The sequence below is a fragment of the Zootoca vivipara genome, chromosome 13 (genome assembly GCF_963506605.1).
Source record: "Zootoca vivipara chromosome 13, rZooViv1.1, whole genome shotgun sequence".
NCBI classification, from domain to species: Eukaryota; Metazoa; Chordata; class Lepidosauria; order Squamata; family Lacertidae; genus Zootoca; species Zootoca vivipara.
This window is the reverse complement of record NC_083288.1, coordinates 26,742,455-26,766,749: the sequence shown is the minus strand read 5'-3', so window position 1 is coordinate 26,766,749 and position 24,295 is coordinate 26,742,455. Positions and strand designations below refer to the sequence as shown.

Here is a 24,295-nt window from a genome sequence, read left to right as displayed (position 1 = left end):
GGAGCTGGAGATTCCTGCTCACACCCTGGTGATGCTGCTTGTTCTCTTCCCAGCATCCCTTTCTTACAGTGGTTCGATCACTTGCAACCTTAGCTCCCCAGATGTTGCCAACTACCACCCCCTTCATCAATGACTATTAGGCTAAGGGGGCTGATGGAAGCTGGAATCTGGCAACATGTGGGAAAACTGACCTGCTGGAATGGTGCAAAGGCAGTTTGTTTTTTTAAACATTCCAACGGTTCAGGAAATTCAGAAAAAATCCCCAACACTTTAACAGCAAAAAGTACAGTAATACCTCCGCAAACATCCACCCCGTCGTCGAGAATCCATTTCAGCGAACGTCCGCGGCAAACCTGGAAGTACCTGAACAAGTTACTTCCGGGTTTGCCACTCGCGCATGCGCAGAAGCGCAAACCGCTCTGCACGCATGCACAGAGCGGCGCTTTGTCGAGCGTCCCTTTCGCTGAGCGCCCAGGGCTCCAGGATGGATCCCGGACTCAAAACAAGGTACCACTGTAGTTAGGAAGTTCTTGTTTCTATGTACTGAACAATTACAGCCAGTTGTGACAGAGGATTCAAAAACGCCTGTGGGTTACTCTTTGTATCACGTATCTTGGCTGATTAACAAGTGGCTTGTTTCTGCTTTTAGAAAGACCTAGTCACCTGGTCAAAAGGAGGGAGGATTTAGGTTCATGGAGGAATCCAGTGAAGAAGCCTTGCAGAATGAAGGTGAGGAGACAGGGACAAACCAATGCCTTGCACAGGAGGCAAAAGATTTTTTCCAACTCCTATTATATAATATAAGCATCTTAGAACATAGCATATGAGAAGATTCCTGGGAAGGGAAGAAAATCTTCAAGTAAGAATGGTGCATATAGTACCCCATGGGGGACAACCAATCCCTGCAAAGTAAGGTTGACGTTGCCATCCATCAGCTGGTCTGACAAATAGGCTGTGCAACTGAGCTCTGCATGGGGAACCCAAGGGCTCAGCCAATCCCTAGAGAAAGCAGCTTGGCCAGCCCCTTTTCTCAGTGCTTCAGAAGGGTTGAGCACAGTGTTTTCACAGAGATCTGCACACTGCTTCCCTATGCAAAGCCTTCCGATAGGTGGGCAGGACAACATACCTGTCAATAATCTGAAATTGACAGGGAGGGGTTGGGACAAATAAAGATCTAGCTGACTGGGCCAAAAAGTTCCCCACTCCTGTTCCCAAAGATGACAAGAGAAGAGCTAGACCAGAAATTCCTAATACACAAAACATGGATGAACAAGCAATCCTCTCCTGGTGCCATCTGCTATAATTTTTTGTTTCTTTGTTTAAAATGTGACTTTATTTAAGAAAAAAAGCCTCCTGAACCTTTCCACAAGAATGTAAGCAACAGGCACATAAGTTAACAGCATAGAAAGGGGAAAGCCTAGCAGCTGCTAAAGGGTGACACAAGTCTCTGGCATCAAAACAAACTTTTGGCCTGGCTGAGATTTCAGCCCCTCCTTTAGCAGAGCAGATGCTATGGAAGACTGCAAGGGGAGAACACTGCGTTTAATTCCTTTGTGCCCGTGCTACTCATTATCTTGCTGCCCATAGAAATGTCGAGGGAAGAGGTGGGAGAATCCTGAGTGTCCAAGCCAGTGTTTTGTGTTCTGGGCCCCCCAATGTCCAGTGTTTGGCTGCAGCGTGAGCCAGCATATCTGTCATGCACAGAAAGGATTGTGTGGCGGAGCAGAAAGCATGCAGGCCGATAGACACTTAAGGATTAAGGCAGCGATGGAGTTGCCTGTCTGTTTCCGTCTACAGCAGCTTGAAGCCTTTTGGAGGGCCACACACAGAGAGAGATTGCATGCAGCAAAAAACATTTTTTTTAAAAAAAAAATCTTTTGGAATGCCATGGCTAGCCTGCTTCTTCCTCTTTTTCCTTTCATCCCTTTCTGGTGAAAAGTACATAAAGTCACGTTCTGTTTGGGACCTTACAGGCAGCCAGTTGTAGCTAGAGATTCTCTCGATTCTGGGCAAGGCTAACGAGAACGTTCTGCTCTTCAGATGAAAGGCGTAAAAATGTCCAAACATTACAGCACCCCAACAGCAAAATGTAACAATGGCTCTAGGGTAGGGAGGCGGGGGCAAGGAGTGCAGCAGCTAAGAGATTCAAATTACGGAACTGCTCCCCAGCAAAAGGGGAAAGGAGGAGGGTAGAAGCGAGCTGGAAGGCACCTGGGATTTGTCTGACAGGAGACACGTCCTACAAGAAAAGAGAACAAAATATTTCCTAGGTATGGTCTTCTCAACCCTTAACTGACAGTGACCACGACTGGATCCACCTTACTCAGACCACGAGTTCACAAACTTTGTTTTTCCTCTTTCACTCTTCTGAAATATGTCCTTTTTCCCTGCCACCAATGTGGCTTTGGTCCGTCTGAAAAATGGAGGATCTTTCCATGGCCTTCATACGTTGTTAAGCTGCCGCTCCTGGTTCATTTTCTGGAAGAAGGCCTTGCCAAATTCGTATGTGCTGATCATGATGGCGCAGGCGGGGGCCACCTTGATCACCCGAGGCAGGAAACCTGTGGGCAATTTTGGCAGGGGGAAGGAGAGAAGAAGAAACAAACCTGTCAGACAGGCTGGGAAGAAGGAACTGGAGAAGGACTGCCTATGTTCAATAATTCATCCCATCTCCATGGTGCAGAGTTTGCTGCCTGCTCTAATAAGGCCAGGAAAGAGTGTGCAAGTGCTTGGCCAGCTCCTGAATTTGGCACACATGCGACTCACACACAACACATCGCTGTGTGTTCAAAGTAGGGGGAATCTTTTAAAGTGCAGTGGAGCTACAGGGAAATGAGGCTGAGATGGAACAGAACGCCCAACTTTCTAGGGGGTTTTTAGTTGAGAGATTTCAACCATAGTCTTATACCTACAAATCTCATCCTCTACTTATTATTGGGACCTGCTGGTAAAGGGCGAGTAGTAGTAGTAGTAGTAATAACAACAACAACAACAACAACAACAACAACAATAATAATACTATTCTATAGAGATGCTGTCGCACAGCACAGAGAATGGCAAGCAGTAAACGGCAATGTAAGTCACCTGCAAAGAGTCCTCGGGTGCCAGATTCTGCTCGAATCTTCTGCATAAGCAGCCAGGTGGAGGAGGATCTGGGTGTAGCAACTGAGCAGGGAGAGAAAGTATATGACATTATGTAGTTCACACTTTTATTCCTTGCTTCTCTTTTCAACTTGCAGCAGCCATAACAAAAAAGTTAGCCAGGGTTAATGATAGCAGCCCCAGGTAGCTTTCTGCACCTCACCTTGGAGTGTCTCCATGTCTCCCAGCTGAATTTGTCGCTGGGTCTTCACCACGTCAAAGGGCAGCGTCAGGATAGCAGCCACCTGGGGAACAGGAAGGACCATCTATTAGCTATCACTACTAGCAAGATTCTTCCCTTGGCCGGAGGCAAAGTGCTCTCTTTTGTCTACTGGGGTGGGGAAGGTAGGGCCTCCTTTACCACTCTAGTTGCCTAAATGTTTGCGAAGAAAAGATGTGGGAAATAGAGGGGAAGAGAAGAAGAGTTTGGATTTGATATCCCGCTTTATCACTACCCTGAGGAGTCTCAAAGCGGCTAACAATCTCCTTTCCCTTCCTCTCCCACAACAAACACTCTGTGAGGTGAGTGAGGCTGAGAGACTTCAGAGAAGTGTGACTAGCCCAAGGTCACCCAGCAGCTGCATGTGGAGGAGTGGGGAAGCAAACACGGTTCACCAGATTATGAGTCTACCGCTCCTAACCACTACACCACGCTGGCTCTCAGTCTGTTACACTGAAACAGGGAGGAGCTCTGAAGAAAAGCATCCCGTGTCTTTGAGCAGGTAGGAATGGAATTGGCAGTGCCTCCAACACCCAAAGGGGGCAAAGTTTTCTAAATCTGCATAAATCCACAACCCCCTTGTAGTGAATGGGAGAAGATAAAAGCCATTTTAGGTACCCTCCTTCATTGATGAAGAATCTACTGTTCAGAAGGCACACGGAGAAGGAAAAGTGGTTTGCGATAATGGTAAAGGCCCTATGTGTGCATCAAGAACAGAATTGTAGAGTTGGAAGGGACCCCATGGATCATCTAGTCCAACCCCCTCTGCAATGCAGGAATATGTACGCATATGGGGATCAAACCTGTGACCTTAGTGTTATCTGCACCATGCTCCAACCAACAGAGCTAACCAGCAAGTTCGCACCCATGGCTCCACCCAGTTTTCCTCCTGGCTCCACCCACCACTGGAATGCAGCCTTCAGAACATTATTCATGACCAGAATGAGGAATGTTCCCTACTCCTGAGGTGCATCATTAAAATATGTCACATTAGCTATATTTTACAAATGCTGCAAATACAACATTCGCTCCCATCACTGAGCTAAGAAGGCCGATGCTTAACAATAAGCAGCATGCTAACATTCATTTCTGCTGACCAACACGGAAGAAATAAAGAAAGAAGGCACTATCTTTACAGCCTTCCTGGCTGCAGAAAGCGGACTGGTTAAGAGGCTCCCAGAGTCACAGTTAAAGAGAAGATTGCTCAGCAGGCCGCAATGCCGCGCATCTCTCTCTGGTTAGGCAACCTCTCAAGGCCACTGGAAAGAACTGTCAAGCGCTGGCACTCACCGTGCCAGAAATGGCACCAGCTGCAAAGCTGACCCTGAAGGTGGCCTCGGTAAGACAGAATCGGGTGCACAACCAGTCCTTCACCAGCTCATAGTTATACCAGTACAGTGCTGTGGGGGGAAAAGAGGAAGAGACAGATCGTCAAAGGAGGGGAACTGCCGGCCACAGAAAGCTGAATGTGCTTCCTTTTTGGTAGTGGGGGGAAGGTGTGCTTGCTTGCCAGAGCTGCAGCTCTCCCCCTCTCTGTCCAGAATCCCTGTGTGTGACCCTTTGCCCAGATCTAACGGTAATATTTATTTGTTCAGAGGAATTCATATGCCAACCTTCATAATGGCAGGGCAGTTCCACAAAGCAGAGGTGTTAAAACTCTTACCAGGGTTCTGGATTCACTCAAGACATGCCAAGCCACACGCTATTGGTGAAGGCAAAAGAGACCCACATACTACCTAGTGTATCTATCTCCAAGTGGGAATGGACCGTATTTCTCCACCCTCTGCAATAGCAGGATATCCTGGGCAATGGACAGGTGTTTGTCCAATCCCGTTTTTTAAAAAAACACATTGGTGGAGATTCTGCAACTTTCACGGGTAATATAAAGTAACGATGCACTGCTGTCCTTAAGACATTGTACTCAACAGAAAGCTGAAGATGAACCTTTCTGAGGGGTGAGAAGAGTCTCATATTTTTTTTGGTATCTTGAAAGCAGCCGCCTTGCATAACCTTTGCTCAGAAAACAGAACACGCCTAACTCCTCCCAGATGTCCGGAGGCAACGTCTTCCAAACCCTCTCGTTACTGCTCTCTGCTCCCTTCCCTGTGTCGCTTCCATACCTGAGAAGGGAACGTCCCGCAGAACTGTGGGCCCCCAGCCCCTCCAGAGAGAGAACCATCCGTCCTGGGCCACAGCAGACTGGATGCAGACACGCAGCTCCCGGTAGCTCAGCTGTCGGGATTGCATCTTTGTTCGGATGAGTTCCAAGGGGCTGATCACTGTCACAGCACCCACTAGGGAAGAGAGATCAGAGCGGCACATGAAATCAAGCCCCAGTTTAATCAAGGCAGTTCCCAGCTCCTCCACTGCAAAGACCAAATGGAAGACACGGGCATGCAGAAGAGCTGACTGGCAGTCATCGATTACAATGCCATTGGCATGTAAACGGAGGAAGCCTTTAGGTGCCGGGGCGTCGGAAAATGTGGGAAGTGAAGTAGCAGGTTTCACTGAAATGCCATCTAGCTCAGCATTCCAGCTTCCCCCTGGTCATCAAGATCTGACAAGGTAGCAATGAGTAGGGTAGGAATCTGATTTTTCAACCCTGTTCCTAGTTATTCAGATCTAGGATCCAAAAGCTAGCTTATATCTGAACAAAGAGTCTGCAATTCTGGCTGTCAAAAATAGATTTCCGAGGTGGGTGGGGAGAAAGAAGAGTTGGCGGAGATCTGCCCTCAATAATTGTTCATTTGTGGTGCTGGTGGTGAACAGAAAAGGCAATGAATGGCTATAGGAGGTTTCTAAGGAAGGCATAATTGTGGCATCTATCCTTGTTTTACATCCTACACATCCACACCTGTAACCTGCCGTCATATTGCCATATCTCATCGTGGTCTATTTTTTGAGAAGGGGTGGTGGTGGAAGGACGGTGCCCACCTGCACTTCGGTTCCCCTCTCCCAGTACCCTGCAGGAACTGTCTGTCTCTCTCTCTCCATCTCCCTCCCTCCCTTGCTCCTACTTCTGTAGCTCATTCAGCAAAATCTCTTTCATACAAGCTAAGAGTAATGGTTTCCCTCCTGATATATTTCCATCCATCCAGTGGTTCCTCTCTTGACTCAAAACAAGACATATGTCCACCCTTCTAGACCTGTGTACTTTAGATGCACAGCAGCTAGAATCTTTATATATTTTGGGACAGCCAATGTGGTGCACTCCAGATCTTATTGGACTACAATTCCCAACAGCCTCAACCAGATTGGCCAATGGTCAGGAATGATGGGAGAAGTAGTCCAAAACATATGGAAATCACCATGTCTGCTTCCTGTCTCGAGCATTTATATGGCACATGTAATTCAAACCTCTAAAATGCTTCCAAACATCCTGTTCTCCAGGAAGCCCCTTTTCTAAACGTCTTTCAAAAATGGAGATTGGCATCTACAGACACTAGGGAAATAATGAGTACAGGTGTCCCCCACCCCTTATGCTCTGGGCCCCCACACACATAAGTGAAAATTGTGTAAGTGGGGAGCACTCTCTAAACACCATTTAAACACCCTCTCTCTCCAATCCAGACCGAAAATAATGTATCAAAATATATCCACAATTAGAACTGAAGCTCTGGGCATGTCTGGAGGCTGGGAGGAGAAGACGGCGCCACTGCACTACCGCACGCCATCTGCTGTTAGGCAATACGGGGAGGGAAGACACCTGTATTCTGAAAAGCTAGTGGTTTACAATACAGTTTGTGCATTTACTGTATTTTTCCGTGTATAAGACTGTATTCCCCCCCCCCCAAATTTTTTAAGTTTAAAATTGGGGGTCGTCTTGTACACGGAATGTTGCAATTATTTATTTCTTCATTTTGGGCTCAAAAAATAGGGGTCGTCTTATACATGGGGGCATCTTATACACAGAAAAATACAGTCATTAAAAGCAGAAAGGCAGGCTGCTCCTGCATGTATACCAACACAGGAGAAGTGATACTCACATCTAGCAACAGCTCCAGCCACTAGTGGGATGTACCGTGCTTGGCTGTCCAACTTGGCACGCAATAAATCGCGTAGTTGATCGTAGCTAGTGAAGTAGATCACAGTGGCAGGGACAGCCATCACCCTGTTAAAAAGTTGCGGGTATTGAGGGCCATGGTCCCATAGAGTGTGCATTCCCGTGCAGAACTCAACTACAGTGGTACCAGTGGGGCAAATGGCCGCACGCTTACAAATTTCTCGACATCCGAACCGAAACCGCGGCGGTTTTAGATAGGGTTTTTTTGACTTACAAATTTTTAGATGGGGTTGCTTCGATTTACGAATTTTTCCGTTTCCAATGCATTCCTATGGGAAATCGCGTTTCCAATGGTGCTTTTCGACTTACGAATTTTTCGACCTACGAAGGTGCCTTCGGAACGGACTAAATTCGTAAGTTGAGGCACAACTGTATTTCCAATGCCAATGCGCTGCAAATTTGACGTTGCCCTTAAGCCCATCAAAAATTCTGATCATGCAGATAAGACAATTCAGTGAGCAGTGCTGAGAGAAAGCAACAAAGAAACAAGAGACTGGAGATCTCCCTTCACCCTTCTTTACCTTGGCAGGAAGCTTCCACAGCTTTCACTGGGTTGCTTTATATGCTGTAAAACTGTGCTTGTTGCTTCTAAATTATGTAATCACCCAAAGATGGCTTTCTTGGGAGTACATGCCTGTGCTGAATGTTCAAGCACACGTGTGCAGAGACACACTAGCAGACCAGACAACGGAGTGTGACCACCAGGCTTCCTTCTTGAAGCTATTCCCTAATTCAATGTTTTTGGGGATGTACAGGATCTGCTAGGACAGCAAACTGATGGGAATCATACATTGCAATAAAGATGATAAAATGTTAATAGTGCTTCTAAAGGAAGGGCTGGTAAACTGCCAGGGTGTGGGCCAATTTTGGCCTGGGAGGCAGTTTTCCCAAAACCATTCACACCCGCTCCCCACCTGATATAATATGTAATACAAAGTGTGTGGCAGGTAGGGAGAAGGCTGGATCGGCTGTGCATCTGAGATCTCTGTGAGGAACTTGAATGTGCAGCCAACCCCTGCAAAAACAGCTTCGCCAGCCCTATGCTTGGCACCAGCAAGACCCCTTGTGCTGCTGTTCCCAAGCACTCATCAGACAGCTGACTGTGGGCACTTGGGAAGCGCTGCACAAGGGACTTGGGCATGTGGGGCGGGACAACCCACGTGTTAATCATCTGACATCATAATGACACCACATGAGTCACAGGTAGGTCGTCCCACCCAGCTGTCACAGTCAGCCTATGGGGGTGGGAGCAGATGAAGATCTGGCCTTCCATGCCGAAAAGGTCCCTCGCCCGCTGTTTAAAATGAAAGTAACTGTGTTACCCCTCCCCCCACAAGATTGTGCACCTTGGGATGTAAATTTAATTGCATGCAACTTATGTCCACACTCACAGGGTGGGTGGAAGGCCGCTCCATAAGGATCGGATGCCCTCATAACGTATTATCTTCACAAAAGCATCCTGGAAGAAACAAGAGGCAAGGGTGGACAGTGAAGGAGAGAGCAGTTGGTCGGAATAAAACCCTGAAGCTGAGCCACACTGCTGAACGAGAAGTCATACAAAAACCCCTGTAATGAGCTCCCAAGAGGCCTGGTTGGCTTGGAAAAACCCCCAGCTTTGGCAGGGAAGCAGCTGCCGGGGCGGGTGAGTGGGCAGCAGAAAGGGGTGCTTAACCCTTTTCTCAACCCACCTCTTGATTGCTCCAAACTGCCCTGCATAAAAGAAGCTTCTCTTTCCTCATCTCCCACAGGGTCGCATGGGCACCTGCACGGGATTTGGTTTTATCCCAGAACAAAGAACAAACCTTGGCTACAGATCACAGAATCACAGTTGGAAGGGGCCCTGTGGACCATCTTGTCTGACCCCCCTGCAATGCAGGAATATGTGGCTGTCCCATATGGGGATCGAACCTGCAACCTTGGTGTTATCAGCACCATGCTCTAACTAACTGAGCTATCCTGGCTGATGGGAGGGAGCAGCACACTTACTCCCCTCCAGTCCCCTATTTCACATCACCTTAGGAGGGTGTAGACCAGGCATCCCCAAACTGCAGCCCTCCTGATGTTTTGGCCTACAACTCCCATGATCAGGTGGTCAGGGATCATGGGAATTGTAGTCCAAAACATCTGGAGGGCTGCAGTTTGGGGATGCCTGGTGTAGACAGTCACGCCTCAGGTCAACCCCAGCCATACCCTTATGAGTCCCTAAAGCAATTTATTTAGAGGCCTTTTATATATATGTAACAGTGGTGGGGGATAGCAACCTAATCTATGTTTTTCCCACATTTTCAGCCACTCACCCTCCACCTAGGTTATATAGCCAACTCAAACTGTATGGCCTTCCAGCTGGGAGATGGTCCAGCCCTTCATCACACAGAACCTTACCAAAGTGCCCGTGAAGCGAGTAGGCGTCTTATACCAGGCCGTGCAGCTGTTTCCATTCTGACACACATATAGGTGGTCCATGAGGCCATTGCAGTAAAGGAAGCATTTCCCTGCGGAGACAAGAAGGAACAGCGCTCAGAGGAGGGCGGGGGCTGTTGTATCACCAGAAATCAGGTGTTCCTGACTGCTCCATTATTTCCAATTTGTCACCTGCTCCTGAACACACGTCCCTGTCAATCTCAGGCTCATGCTAAATCCTGCAGCAGTAATGCTTTTTTTAAAAAAAATAATTTTAAAAAATAGTTACACTTATTCGTGTTTCATACTGTATTTGCAATGTTGTTTTTGCTTTATGAACTGTCACACGGGGTGGCTATATAAATAGCAAACAGTTTCATTTTTAAATGCAGTTTAGATTTCTGGATGGATTTGCATTCAGAACAGTGGAATATAAAATAATAAATATTAGTAAAGAACAGTTTCCCTCATTCTTGGATCCTGCTGAAAACTCCTCCCAGCTTTGGGAATTTCTGTACCAAAACAAAAGTTATCCATCTCTCAGACGTTTCCCTAGTGTGACAATCTAGCAGGACGTGATAAAGGACAGCTAGACCTTGTTTGTCCCAAGATCTAATTATAAGAGGGAGTTTTTTGGTTCCATTCTCAGGTTTTGGTCATGTAGGACAGGTCAGTGGGTTTTTAAAAAAGGTATTTGTATCAATAATCATGGAATCCCTGTAGTAATGAATGTGCAAGTTAATTGGGTATTGTATTAAACATCTATTGTCCATCTCAAGGCATTGAGAAGTTAGATGTTTTCAGACTTAAGTCATAGCAGATGCAATAGACCCAAGAGCAGATTGCAGAAGAAAATAAAACAGGCTGTTTTCACATAGACAGAAATGTGTCCTCACAAATCTGAAATATTCTGGACATACTACATTGGGGTTGTATACCCATGAAGCCATCACCTGCTCCCCAGAAGGCAACATCAGTGCCACCAGCCCCAAACACACAGCTACTCCCTTCAACCAGACATAAATTAAAGGGATTAAAGCAAAGAGACACAAAAGTTATGGGACATGGGAAGGAAAAGGAGATGCACACAGAGGAGACAAAATGCTCGCAATAGTTAAAAATAGAAGGTGGGAACAGCTTTCTGCCCACCAACACAACATGCAGTGCCAGATATATTCTGTGCTACCCAATGTTCAATTCAGCATGCAGTGATGCTCGTTTTTGCTAAAAATAAACAGGCATTCTAGCTTGCATGGCTGCAGAGAAAAATGGAAAGGACGTTTCACAACCTTTGTAAGCAACAACAAAAAAAGCAGAAGAAAAGAGGTTCAAAACTGAAGATTTTGTGGAAGCAGAATGACTTACGTAAAATTAAAACATATCTGAAGACACTATTATTATTTCTGATGAGAGAATTCGCAGCTGGGCAGAGGGGAATAATGTGCAGAACACACAAGGGCCCAATTACATGCATCTCAACTCCGGAGAGAGATCACAGGAGAGGGGAAGCTGCAGCCTTTCCACATGGAAGAGGTACTAAACAGGAGAATGCTGTTCTTTGATATAATGAGATGGTATCATTTTATGAGTCAGAGAGGGCATCTCTGGCTGCAGCAGCCCCAAACCCAAGCAATGGTGGACCACTGGCAGTAAAAGGAGCATGTCAACATTTAATGACTGGCTAAGCTTGAAAGCTGGTACTTTAGGGAGGTGGTTAGGGTAAAACCCTTACCCCTGATGTGCTGACTTTCTATCTGTGAGGGAACGTTCAAATATGCAGGTCTTCCCCCTGCAGTCTGAAGGGCCACAATGCACACTATATGTGCCAAGCTCACAAAAGTCACAACGTTGCTTTGGACTCCAAGAAGCTGCAGACTTGCACCAGTGTCTACGATGAGGTATTCATACAAATATCACACACAATGATGCTATGAAGCAGGCCCAAGGCAGAAATATTTAGATCAGCAGCACCAAAAGGGACGAATTAGGCCATGCTCACCCCATCCAATGCCTCTGAACAAGGATGGACAATTCGGTGAAACATGGGGAAGATGAAGTAACTTACTTGGTAGAACATAACAAGACAGGGAAATAAAATTGGTGAGCACCTCAAGTCATTCTCCCTGCACCCCGTCTCTGGGACATCGGGGATACCTTATTATTCTGATGTCCTGGTTTCAACCAAGACAGTGATGGCATGTTATGAAGGGCTACCACAACTAATTTTACTTTTCTTGGCAGAGGAGATCTGCGGACATTAACGCATCAAGAGAGGAAGGGGTAGGTGAGGCGAGCATGGAGATATTTGAGAAGCCGACATGGGCATCCCCGCACAATTTGAGCCCTCACACGTTCTTTTGAATGCTCTGTGCCAGGAATACAATGAAGACAGATGAACACCAGCGCCTTTGGTGAAGGAGGGATAGGATCATTCTCCCCAGAGAGCTGGAAAGCAGGGGAAGGAAGAACAAGCTCCCAGTACTCTCCTTTGGGAGCATGAACAGTATGCAAAGAGGTGCGCTGCTAGATCAGGCCAATGACCCATCTAGTCCCACATGGCTCTCACAGTAGCCAACCAGATGCTCATGGAAATAGTAAAGGGGTCAGAGCTGCATCCAAAGAGAATGGCAGCTTATATGGGAAAGCATCTGATATACTCACATTTGGGCTCCTGAATGCTCCAGGGCATAGACTGTACTGAAAACACTGAAAAAGACATAACATGGAAATACTTAGAGAGAGGTGAGGGAGGAAGAACAGCTGAAGGGACATGAGGACCCTTAGTTGAGGCAGCGGCTAAGAAGTAGCTGTCTGGGGACTCTGGCTGCAGAAAGATGCAATACAGATTGTGATTTCCCCCATGCCCCTGACTATTTTTTTTAAACCCACAATTTTCTAGACCCAAATGGCTTGGGGCAACTCTGGGAAACTCTGTGGCCTTTCAGATGTTGTTGGACTACAACTCCCATCATCCTTGATTGTTGGCGATGATGGCAGAGGCTGATGAGAATCAGAGTCCAAGAATATCTAGAAAGCCACAGGTTTTCTGGTAACCAGAGAAGGGCTTCCAACAGCTATGGGGCACTGCTCCAAGGTAAGACATCGAGGATGGAAAGAGATGGATGGCTTAATGTTCATTGGGAGGGTTAAACAATTTTGTCAAGTCCCACTAACATACGGGCATATGCCAGTTATGGGCTAAGCAAAATGACTCAAGGGGCCGTGGTTATCAAACCACTCAGCACGACACACTACAAAGCAAGCTACAGTCCAGTCCAGAGCCACTCACAATTAAGCCCTAGCAGTGCACTTCCTTTAAGGGTGAATTTTCATCATACGGGGGAAACAGTACAGTCCTCGAGGCCCAGTACCACTTTAGAACATAAGTGGGGAAAGTTGCAGGTCTGAATGTTTCCCCCAGTCAAAAACTTCCTCACTCTGGAAAACCAGCTCAGCGGGGAAAAGGCTCTTTGTGTGCAAGGGATTCTTCTGGGACAGCATTTGAACACGGAAGCCCCCACTCTCCGGTTGCGTTCTGAAGTACAGTTCCAGAAAGCTCTGCACCAAGGGCTTTTCCTGTACTTTTAGGTAGGCTCCAAGTCCACAGAGCTTTTATGTATCTTAAAGCAGTTTCGAAACTTAACGCAACTGTCCAAGGCCAACAGCATCCAAGAGATGGAAGGTTCCTTCCCCAATGGCTTCCAGTCCAAAAAGGAAGAATTGCTTACCTTTAGAGAAAGGTGTCCTCTGAGCCTGCAATCTGATCTTCACCACATCCAAGGGTGTGACTGAAAGCACAACACACGACTGTTTATATCAAGAGTTTTTTCAATGCTTGATGTTTTCAGAATGTTTTTAGATTTGATCCTGACTTGTTTTTAAGAGGTAATTTAATTATTGTTTGATTTTATACCAATGTTATATATCTGATGTTAGCTTCCCTGAGCCCAGTCTTGGGCCGGGGAGGGCAGGATACAAATAAAATTATTATTATTATTATTATTATTATTATTATTATTATTATTATTAGAGTGGCTGGGGAAACCCAGTCAGATGGATGGGGTATTTTTTATAATAATAAATATAATAATAATAATAATAATAATAATAATAATAATACATTATACATTATATAGAACAGAACAGACATATGCCCAGTGTCCCAGAGCTAGAGGATCAGAGAGAAGCAGGTTTGGATAGGTGCAGAGTAGCCACTGGGAAGATCACTAAGGATGCTTTCTGAATATAACACGTGAGGTTAAAATTTCCTTCCTTTTGCTCCCCACTCACCTTATGAATGGGTGCATCTACTCTTGTGAGTGAGGGAAGGGGAAAGAAAGATATAAAACACTATGCTACCCCTATTCCTGCCAAGTAAGTTTAGAAGATGTGGCAATGCACTTGGGTGAACCTGGTGAACTGGTATGTTGCTGTACTCTTGGATTATGTTTACTGGAAGGAAGGAATGGCAATGTACTGCTTGAACTTCTAAGGAACACACTCTCAAGGGAACCGCCCTGGAGCCTGGCAAATGAGATATAGGTGCAGCAGCAGCGCTGGAAATATTTTCCTCCCTGAGAGGAGATTCCTCCACCTCCAGGTGAAGATTTTTGGATGCAAGAGTGATGTGTGCCTTCACTTTTTATTCAAAAGAAAGTGTGTTTCAACTACCAGAAGTTTGAGAAAAGCTGGAATAAGGACTGGTTCACAGGCACACAATCTGACTTGCTAATGAACATGTGCATTGCCTCTAATGGGAAGTATTGTGGCAGAGGCAAAATGAAACTACTTGCCACGTTTGGTGGCCTCTTCACACATAACAGTCACTACCTAATGGTGCTAGGGTTGCCAGACTCAATAGAGGACAGGACTTCTGTGCCTTTAATTGCCCTGCTCTCTTTTGAGTCTGGAAACCTTAAAAGAAAAACCAGCAGACCCTTTGCTTGGAAATTAAACAAAGGGTCTGCTGGTTTCTCTTTAAGGTTTCCAGACTCAAAAGAGAGCAGGGTAATTAAAGGCACAGAAGTGCTGTCCTCTATTGAGTCTGGCAACCCTAAATGGTGCAGTACTTGAATGATGAACATCACATGTGAACAGGGCCCAAATTTTTCAATCTAAGATCTTATGACTGGACACAAGAGAAGCAGTGCTCCCCTTGGTGCATCCCAATCAAACAATTAATGGCAAAATCCTGCTTTATACCACCCTAGCCACACAGCTATGGTGTTGGTTGACAGTAAACAGGCCCAGTTTGCACAAGCGACGAACCAGTTATGTAACTACTTCTCCACAGGCCCACTTCCTCATTTTTCAATGCACATCCACATTTTCACAATGCCGGAGCATAGACAAGGTGGCCAGCAGCGATGGGGCAGCAAAACATGAGGCATACACACGAAGGAAAATAAGCCAGGCTAGTTGAACCCGCATACAGAAGTGCAAACCGCGCCTTCTAGTCACTGCTCATTTTTGGTATGCATCCATGTCACTCGAACTGGCTCAGGAAAAACTGCAGTAAGAGCTGTTCGACAGTGGAACTTGCTGCCAAGGAGTGTGGTGGAGTCTCCTTCTTTGGAGGTCTTTAAGCGAAGGCTTGACAGCCATCTGTCAGGAATGCTTTGATGGAGTTTCCTGCTTGGAAGGGGCTTGGACTGGATGGCCCTTGTGGTCTCTTCCAACTCTATGATTCTATGCAGAATAAATGCAGGGTACCTACCAAAAAGAGAGGTGAAGAGAGCCCCAGTTCCAGATGCCAGCATTTGCTGCATGGGGGTAATGCCCCCCTGCATATTCCCAGATGAATTTTCAGTCATTGTGCTGCTCACCTGTAAAGCAACGATAGGGCCTGTCATAAGTCAGCTGCAACATGATTGCAGGAGCAATGCTTTCTAAGGTAGCCGTTTTAATCTCTATCTACTGTACTCTTCCGTGCATAAGACTAGATTTTTTTCTTTAAAAATTATGCTAAAAAGTAGGGGTGATCTTATACATGGATAGTGCATAGGGTGGACATTTGATTGGTTGCTGCCGCGGTTGTCAGCAACTATTGATCGTGTTATTGGTTGCTGCGTCAATGGCTGGTGTTGATTTGCTGACGCTGCGGCAATTGGACGGGCGATTGCCATCTTCTGCCAGCGAGGGGACAGATGAGAGGCGGGGTTTTGGACGCGTGTGGGTGAGCGATTTACAGCAATCCCACCCCCCAAAATGCTCAACAACTGTGCGTAACCCCCCCAAAAGCTCAACGACTCTATGCTATCTCCCCCCATTTTCTTAAATTTGAGTCCCCCAAATACTCTTATACACGGAAAAGTACAGTATTTATCTAATAAAATATATACCCCACTTTATTGTTAAAACCTCAAAGCAGTTTATCAAAAAACAAAAACAAAACCCAGTTAAATTATCAGCAAAAACTGTTACAACTATTTAAAACATTCAAAAAATTAAAATCAGCAATAAACTACTGCATTTATAAACTAAACAAGCATCTTCCTCTCTTGACTCAAACAGCACCTATGTATGTGTATTATCATCATAATCATCATCATTATTTTTATGGAAGTCCAGGAAAGCCTCTTAGAATATAGATAATGGTGCTCAAGCCTTTTCCCTTTGCAAAATTACTACAGTGCTTCACTAAGCAAGACATCAGAACGATTTACAGGGGGGAAATGCAACCCCCCTCCAAGAACATGTTAATGGAAAGGCAGCTCAATAAGCTGTTTCTTCTAGCCTGAAAAATGTTTAAGCATCCTACTTTCAAAAGAGTATCTGATTCAAAAGGAATCTGAATTTGCAACCACAAAGGGCATAATCACAAAAAATTACAGCTGTTATATTTACAGGGAGCTTACAAGTTGAAGTGCTCAACTACAGCAGTACAGTGAATTAGTGCCCATTGTTCTGTCTGCGGTCCTTATTTTTATGAAGGCTTATGGCACAATCTTACATAGGATTATTCAGCCCTTGAGTTGCATGGGGTAATGGGTATAGTTACAAACATGAAATTGGCTTCAAGTTTTCAGATGCCACAGGCAACTGCCTATATTATGCATGGGTGACAACTGGGCTCTAATATACTGGCACATTCTTTGTGCCCAATCTCCTTGATTGCTGTCCAGACCTGCGAGAAACCCCACCCAACATGAGCTTTCACATCCAGTCCTAGTTGACAGCTATTATCTGCACAGCAACAGAAAAGGGTGAGGCTTCTCAACTACACATGCTGCTTATACAATCAGCTTTTCAGAAGGGGGCGGGATGATGCTAGCTGGCAGTGATAAGCAAGAGCCTCCGAGCTACTTGCAAAAGGGGTGGGATAAAACTCTTAACACCACCATAACCCTTCAGTGCGCAGGCTTCAGGGGGAAACATAGTACGGTATTCAATTACTGGTATTTACAAAACTGAGAGTTTTGATTCTGGATAGAGCAACTGGGTTACAGAAGCAGAGTTGCCCATCAAGTAACAATGGGAATAATATATTTGTTTTTCTATTGTTTTTTAATGTAAATTTTAAAAATGCTGACGCTATGGCACAGGCACGGCCCATACCCATCCATATGGTTGTTAAAACCTCTACAAGCCAATAAGCAGGTCAACACAGTGCAGGGAATAGTGTATGGTTGTGGAAAAGGAGATCCTCAAACCCAGTTACAAAATTGCATTTAGGCCTCAGTCTTCTATTCGTTTCTAATGAAACAGACTTTGAAACAGCATCACTTCAATTGCACTTGTACATAGGGGGAACGTGCATTAGAATTCTTATCTCAGGTTATCTTCAAAATGACTCAGCAAATTGGACAGGGCAAAAAGTACGCAAGTTATTTTGTGATCATCATGCCCTATTGCCTACTGTCCCTCTCACAATCTGAAGCTCACCAACAACATCTCTGTGCTATTGGAAGCTGATGGAATCATTCTGCATGCCTCCAATCTTCCGTCTCTAGCCCACTACTTTAGCAGGGGATCCTTCCTCTACACATGCACACAAACATGGTATGAGGAAGTAGAACAGACAGCACTGTCACTGTTTCTTCTCTCTCCTAGGGCAAACAGCAGGGCAGCCACAAGAGTTCCTCTCTGTGTTCTTATCTCAGAGAGTCCAGAAAACAAAGACCTTCAATCACAAAGCCGATTAACCCCATGTACGTTGCAATTTAATGCTGTCTGTCAGCACTGCCGAGGATGAAGGTGGGTACAATTCGAAGGATTACCCAGGTGCAACTGCTACTTGCCTAGGTGAGCAGCCAAGTGGCAAAGCTGCTCCAGCTCAACCCTCTGTGTGACGCCAGCCCCCAATAATTAAGTGAAAAGAAATCCCTTAAGCTCTTTATTGAGCTGGGATGTACATGAAGAAAACCCTCCATTTCTTACCTTACCATGCTTTAACACAGGCTCAAGGCATTTTGCATGCAAGCACAGCAGCCCAGAATTAACTGAAAGAAGCTTCAAAAGCACATTCTGCCCTGGCAGGATAAACTGGGCAGGGAGGGGGGGGATGTAGGCCACACCCAGTCCAGGGATGCCAGTATGCATCACAAATGCCCACAGAAGCAAAAGGAATTTGCACAAATACTGAACACTTTGTGGGGAGCTAGTACAGCATAGGATTTGTGTAAGTTGGTGGGCAAAATGGAGCTGGGCATCTTGCAATTTTAAAGAACAGCATCATACTCTGGGCTGCACAACTTCAGGGTGCAGGTGTGGAAATAACCGAGTGCCTCTCTCTCTGCATAAACAAAGGTCCTAGCCTCCTTGATATCCAGTTGTTCCTACATGAAGATAATTCCATATGGAGGAACAGACAGTCAAGTAATTTCTCCTCCTGCAGAAGTGGTACAACACAGACTCCTTTGTTATCACCAAATCACCTAATCCCCATCTCTAACTGTACAGCCAGTGTGGTGTGGTGGTTAGAGGGTTGGACTAGTACTGGGAGACCATGGTTCTGCTGGAGTAGTGGATATAAGAAGAGGTTACTATACGTCAGGAGCATAAATCACCCCATGGATCACATAATCATAGACGTGCAGAGTTGGAAGGGACTCAGCGGATCATCTAGTCCAACCCTATGCAATGCAGGAATAGGCAGCAGTCCCATATGGGGATCTAATCTTCAACCTTGGCATTAATTATCAGCACCATGCTCTAACCAACTGAGCTATCCAGGACGAGCTAATCGCAGGTGCAAGGTCAAGCCAGTTGCTATGGTAATGGCCCAGTACCCCAACAATATCTGTGATTAATGCATATCAGCTCAGTGGTGTCTGTTAGCCAGTCAGTTGTCCAGTATTACGTCCTGAATTGCTGGACTTACTTAGAGCAACAGAGATACTTTGTACTTGCATGGATCTGTATGTTATTTGTATCAAAACCTACAAACTGTGCATGTCTATGTGCATAACTGTTTTACTGAGCCTTATCTTCTGCAACAGTAAACCATCTGAACCTTTGTCTACTTCTGTGTGGTGACTGGTACTGGGAGCAACTTCCACTGTGCGGGTATCTCACATGAGATTCACAACAAAATCCCTGCTTGGCCATGAAGCTCACAGGGTGACATGGGGGCAGTCACAGTCTCTCAGCTTAACTTACCTCCCAGAGTTGTGAAACAAAACAAGGAGGAAGAGAACCATATACTCCTTGGAGGAAAAGGTAGGCTATAACTGCAATCAATCAACTCGGAGATGGGATAGGCTATATTTTTAAAAAATCCTAACACATGATCATCCATTTTTTTCTTGAAAACCAACTAAAAACACATGCAACACACTTCCGAAATGAGCCAGGAGCCAGTTGCACTTTGCGGCTGGCAACAGGTCTTTTGCGACTGGAGATGTCCGGGCACCACCTTTGGCACCTAGCATCTCCACCTGCCTGGCTGCAGTCAAATGGTCTGCTGAGTACTGCAGCAACAAAAGACGTGCGCTACCCTGCAGAACACCTGATTTGCCAGCAATTTTTTTAAAAAAATTTTCGCTGCCACACAACTTAGATAGTCAGGGAGGGGGGCACCAGCGTGGCAGCAAAACAGAATGGCACCTAAACATGTTTGGTGTCCACAACCCAAGTCCCAGGAGCCACATGGCTCCTAGTTTTCCTATGCCAGTTTCTAACACTGGTCCAGGCTCCTACCTGACCCTCAAACTCTCCCCAGCCACACCCCCTCTCAAGGCTGTTCCTTCCTTGAGTGTTTGCTGGGCTGGAATGTGTCTGTGACCTCTGACAATGCTTTTTGATTGTCTGGGTAGAGGAGAGAAAGGGGTATAAGCATGGGTAGAGAAACTAACCTGCCATATCAAGGTAGTTTAGTAGGTTGAGATTCATTATTCTGGCCACTTTTGCCTCTGGCTCCACCTACCGCTAGGACAGTGTTTCTCAGACTTGTGTCCTCAGTTATTGTTGGACTACAGCATGCATCACCCCTGACCACTGGTCCTGCTAACTAGGGATGATGGGAGTTGTAGTCCAACAACAGCTGGGGGAACAAATTTGAGAAACACTGCACTAGAATACAGACCCTGCAAAGGCTGCCCAGAAAGGAATGTGGTGCTTGGGCTGAAAAAACGTTCCCTAAGAAGCGAAATACCTCAGCTCAGCCAGAAATCATCACTGGGTAGTAGTTGTGCAAGGTGTGCTAGAGATCTCTAGCATACAATTCTCAGCATCCTGAAAATGCTACAATTCCCTGGCTTTTCTGGGGGAATCTTTAATAACATTTTGTAGATAATCTCCAAGTCAAAAATTGGTTTAACATACATCCTAGATCTGGTGTTTAAATCGCCAAACTTGTTTCCACTGGTTGTTCAAACTGAGGAAGTTGGAAAGGTGCTGGTATATTTAAAATAAACCTTCTCTCTCTATCTCATATTTGAGCCCCAAATTATATTCAGATTCTTATTTGTTATGTCAGCAAAATCATTTGTCCTGCCAGAAGATCATGCTCCAAAAGAGCAATAATCAGGACTAGATGATAAGCTTAGAGGTTTTTAAAAGCACAAATTCACTAACTATAGAGATCTGAAAAAGCAATTCGATTTTGCAACTCGTGCAGGCTTTCTAGACATTGTACCCCAGCTTGTCCCACCTATAAATAAATAACTTTTCCCTCACAGCTTCCAAAGGCTTCTAGACACTTCTGCAATCTTTAGTAACAGCAATAAAAACAAGTTCATATTTCTACACGATAAAAGATGAAGTTGTGCTACCAAGCATATTAAACATTTACTCTATAGTCAAGGGTCAAGGAACAATTATGCAGTGGCTTTGACTGACCCACGCCATCCCCCGCCTTCCCATACTGGCTCAGATCCCAGCAAAAGCATGCTTCTCTAGTCCTGACCTCCAAATGTCTCAACTGTATCATAACTTAAAGCTCATTGACTATTTGGAGGCCACGCAAATACTGATCTCAACTATAAAGCCTCTCCTAAACCATACGCTACTTAAAAATTACAGAAGCATGCACCCAGCCAGATCTATCTGCTTTTCTCCCTCCCATTCTAGTTAACACATACCTTAATATTTCCTCCTTCCTCTTCCTCTCTCTTACACACAGTGCCTCATTTCTCAGTATCTAGAGGAGGTGTGAGAACTGATATCTATCAGGTCAGTTTTTGATAACCTATAGCCTGCAGTTTGCTGGGATTTTTGCAAGGGATGTTGGACTACATGGATCTAGATCTGATCTAATAACCTGCTTATGTTTTTTAAGGAAGAATGCATCCTTAGCATCACATTAGATAGATTACTTACTGCCTTAACTGTTAAAAGATCTGGAGAATGCACTTAATACATCGTTGGAATACAGAGAGGCTAGGAAGATGAAAAGGTACACCACACAAAACTACTTATCCAGCTGTACATGAACACCTTCATTCCAGAGGCAGATTAACAGTTCTCAAACCATGGATTCAAAGAACATTGGGGGGGGAGGGGAGGTTGCATTTCCCAGCATACATGCGTAGGCACACTGCTTGCCTAAGAAATTATGTGTCAGTACTGTAAAAATGAAAGACTTGTATTTGATAGCACTAAAAAACGCACCACCCAACCAAAACCCCATTTTTACCAGCTACCAAAAGAAATCTAACAGCCCATTCCCTACCCCCACCATATGTCACTATACATATAAAGGAAGCCTGAGTGATTATCTAGTTTTTAGGGTACACAACAGTGCCTACTGTACCACCATCCTTGCCTCACTTCTTGTTGTTTAGTCGTGACCCCTTGCCTCACTACTCCAGGCATAAACTTCTTCACCAATCCTCACTTTTCAAGACACATTCCTTCCCACCCATCTTTTTACCAAAGGGGTTTCCATCTTTCGCTGCACAATTTGCCTTACCAAAGAGGTTTAAACAGGTTGACAAGCTCCAAGCAGAGTTCCCAATCACAGGTTTCCATGTTGTTTGGGGCTCAGTATGAAGCAGCTGCAGCTGGCTGCACTACCTCTGTGATCACCACAGATCAAGCTTCTTCTAGCTGCAACACACCTTAAGCAGGCATAGGACGAAGAGCAGACCTTGTTCCTCACTCTTATGGGTTATATCACCAGTGAAGCTGGCAATCTGGACTTGGGCTGCAAGCTTTGAATTCTGCACTCCTACACACAGGGATAGAGAAGAACTTGATGCTTTGGTGAACAATATCTGCACAGCACCTTCCCATTTTGTGTTAAGGCTTGGGCCCTGTCAAGGATGCTGCTCCTTCATGGAAAGGCTGGAAATGAGAAATATTCAACCTCGGCAAATTAATGGCTTAATTAATTAATTCCACCGTTTGAAGGGTTGACTACCAGGTTTTATTTACAGGTTCTGATTAATCCTGTTTTACTTTTCAATAAATTTGTCGTATGGGGGGGGGAGAACAAAATTTATGCTGTGACGACATGGTTTTTCTTTTATTTCATATTGTGATGACATACAGTTTAAAGCAATACACTTCAATGGATGGAAAAGGCATGGGGAGGGAAGGCAAAATGCCCCTTACATTTTTAAAAGCAAATTATACAGAATATACAAGAATTGTTCAACGACATCAATACCACAATGATATAAATACTAGAATAATCTTGAATGTTGCAACACACATCCCACGTATCAACAAGTAAATAAAACTCTAGCCAAATATTATCACTACTTAACATACATTCACTATATATATATATATATATATGTATATGTATATTCCTGGGATCATGTTTACACCGTTGGTAAATCAGTTTAATTTCCTTTTAAAGTCATCACCTATCTACAGTAAATTTACTTTTTTTTAAAAAAAATCAAGTGTTGTTCTTTTTTAATTGCTCTGATAAATTCGTACTGGGCATGCCCAACAAGGGTTCCTGATTCATAAGGGCTCGATCAAACCTCCATGTTCAGGCGCAGTATACCTGGAGTACTCCTCTTCTTCTTCCGCGATCACTCGTGGCCGAGTAAGATTGTCTTCCATAAACACGATTTTAACAATGGGTCCGTAAGTGACTGTGAAGGCCAATTCTGGATCCAAGAATCAGTCCGTCACCTTCCCACCTTGCCTGCGGTTTTTTAAGGAGACATCAGGGCGGCCGCTGCTACAAGCTGGATCCTGGACTCGATGAGCCCTTCGCCTGATCCAGGTGGGCTCCTGCTCCTCTTCCAGGTCGACTCCTTCTTCTTTCTTCTTCCTCCTCGTCCTCCCCCGCTGCTTAACCCTCACCGCCAACCACTCGCACCGGGGCATAAAGGGGAACTATCAAATCCCACCCCACCCCCAACAGAGACCGACACACAGATACAGACGACCTACCCCCCCCCGCCGCCATCTCTCCCACCCTCTCCCTCAGCACAGGCCCGCCTCGGGGCCCCCACTCACCTACTCATCCCAGCCACGTGCTGCTCGTCTCCCAGCTCCGTCCAGGAACGACGGGCGCCCTCGGGAAGGCCCAGCGCGAACCCAAAACAACGGCGCCTTTCAGGAAGCCCATTTGCCGCCTTCTCGGGCCTTTTTATTTTTTTAAAAAATAAAGAAACGGATCTCGGCGGCTTTTGAAACCGAGGAACCAGAAAGAAACCCTCTCAAGACCGAGGACTCAGAGGACGGGACGTTGTCCCGTCACTCCAGCCGCCCCGGAAGTGGCTCCAGCAGTACTTCCTGTACAATGTGATGAGAGGGGCGGAGGGAGATTTCGCGCGTGTCTGTCTTACCCTGCCCGCGCGCCCGCCGGTCTGTGATGCAATCGGCTGTGCCTCGTGCCGGAAAAGGGGCGGGGCTTTAACGCGCCACCCTCGGAGGTGTTTTTTTTTAAAGCGCCCAACGGTTTATCTTCTAGCTCGAGCCTCGCTCGCCGTTCTTTGGTTGCTGTCAGCGTAGTTCGCGCTCAGTTAGGCAGGCAAAGGCAGCCAGGCGTGATCGAAACCTAAGGCCCAGCACTTGGGGGTGGTTTCTCCTCAGCTCATAGTTCTCACTTAGCCCTCCTTCTCTCG

The 24,295-nt window shown here is 45.6% G+C and overlaps 1 protein-coding gene across 3 annotated transcripts; it reads right to left on the bottom strand.

Moving 5' to 3' along the window:
- Positions 1-1,303: 1,303 nt before the first annotated feature.
- SLC25A39 (solute carrier family 25 member 39) lies at positions 1,304-23,961 on the bottom strand. Of its 3 annotated transcripts, XM_060281516.1 has the most exons (13): positions 23,685-23,961; positions 22,177-22,434; positions 15,541-15,649; positions 13,553-13,612; positions 12,486-12,530; positions 9,807-9,916; positions 8,816-8,883; positions 7,348-7,472; positions 5,482-5,655; positions 4,652-4,761; positions 3,305-3,386; positions 3,085-3,165; positions 1,304-2,561 (listed from the first exon to the last, which is right to left on the bottom strand). In XM_060281516.1, the coding sequence occupies exons 3-13, from the start codon at positions 15,635-15,637 to the stop codon at positions 2,443-2,445; spliced, it is 1,071 nt and encodes a 356-aa protein (XP_060137499.1). In that variant the 5' UTR covers positions 15,638-15,649; positions 22,177-22,434; positions 23,685-23,961; the 3' UTR covers positions 1,304-2,442. The 3 variants fall into 3 exon arrangements, with proteins under 3 accessions (XP_060137499.1, XP_034990751.1, XP_034990752.1); XM_035134860.2 differs by lacking the exon at positions 22,177-22,434; XM_035134861.2 differs by lacking the exons at positions 12,486-12,530; positions 22,177-22,434.
- Between the last annotated feature and the right edge of the window lie 334 nt (positions 23,962-24,295).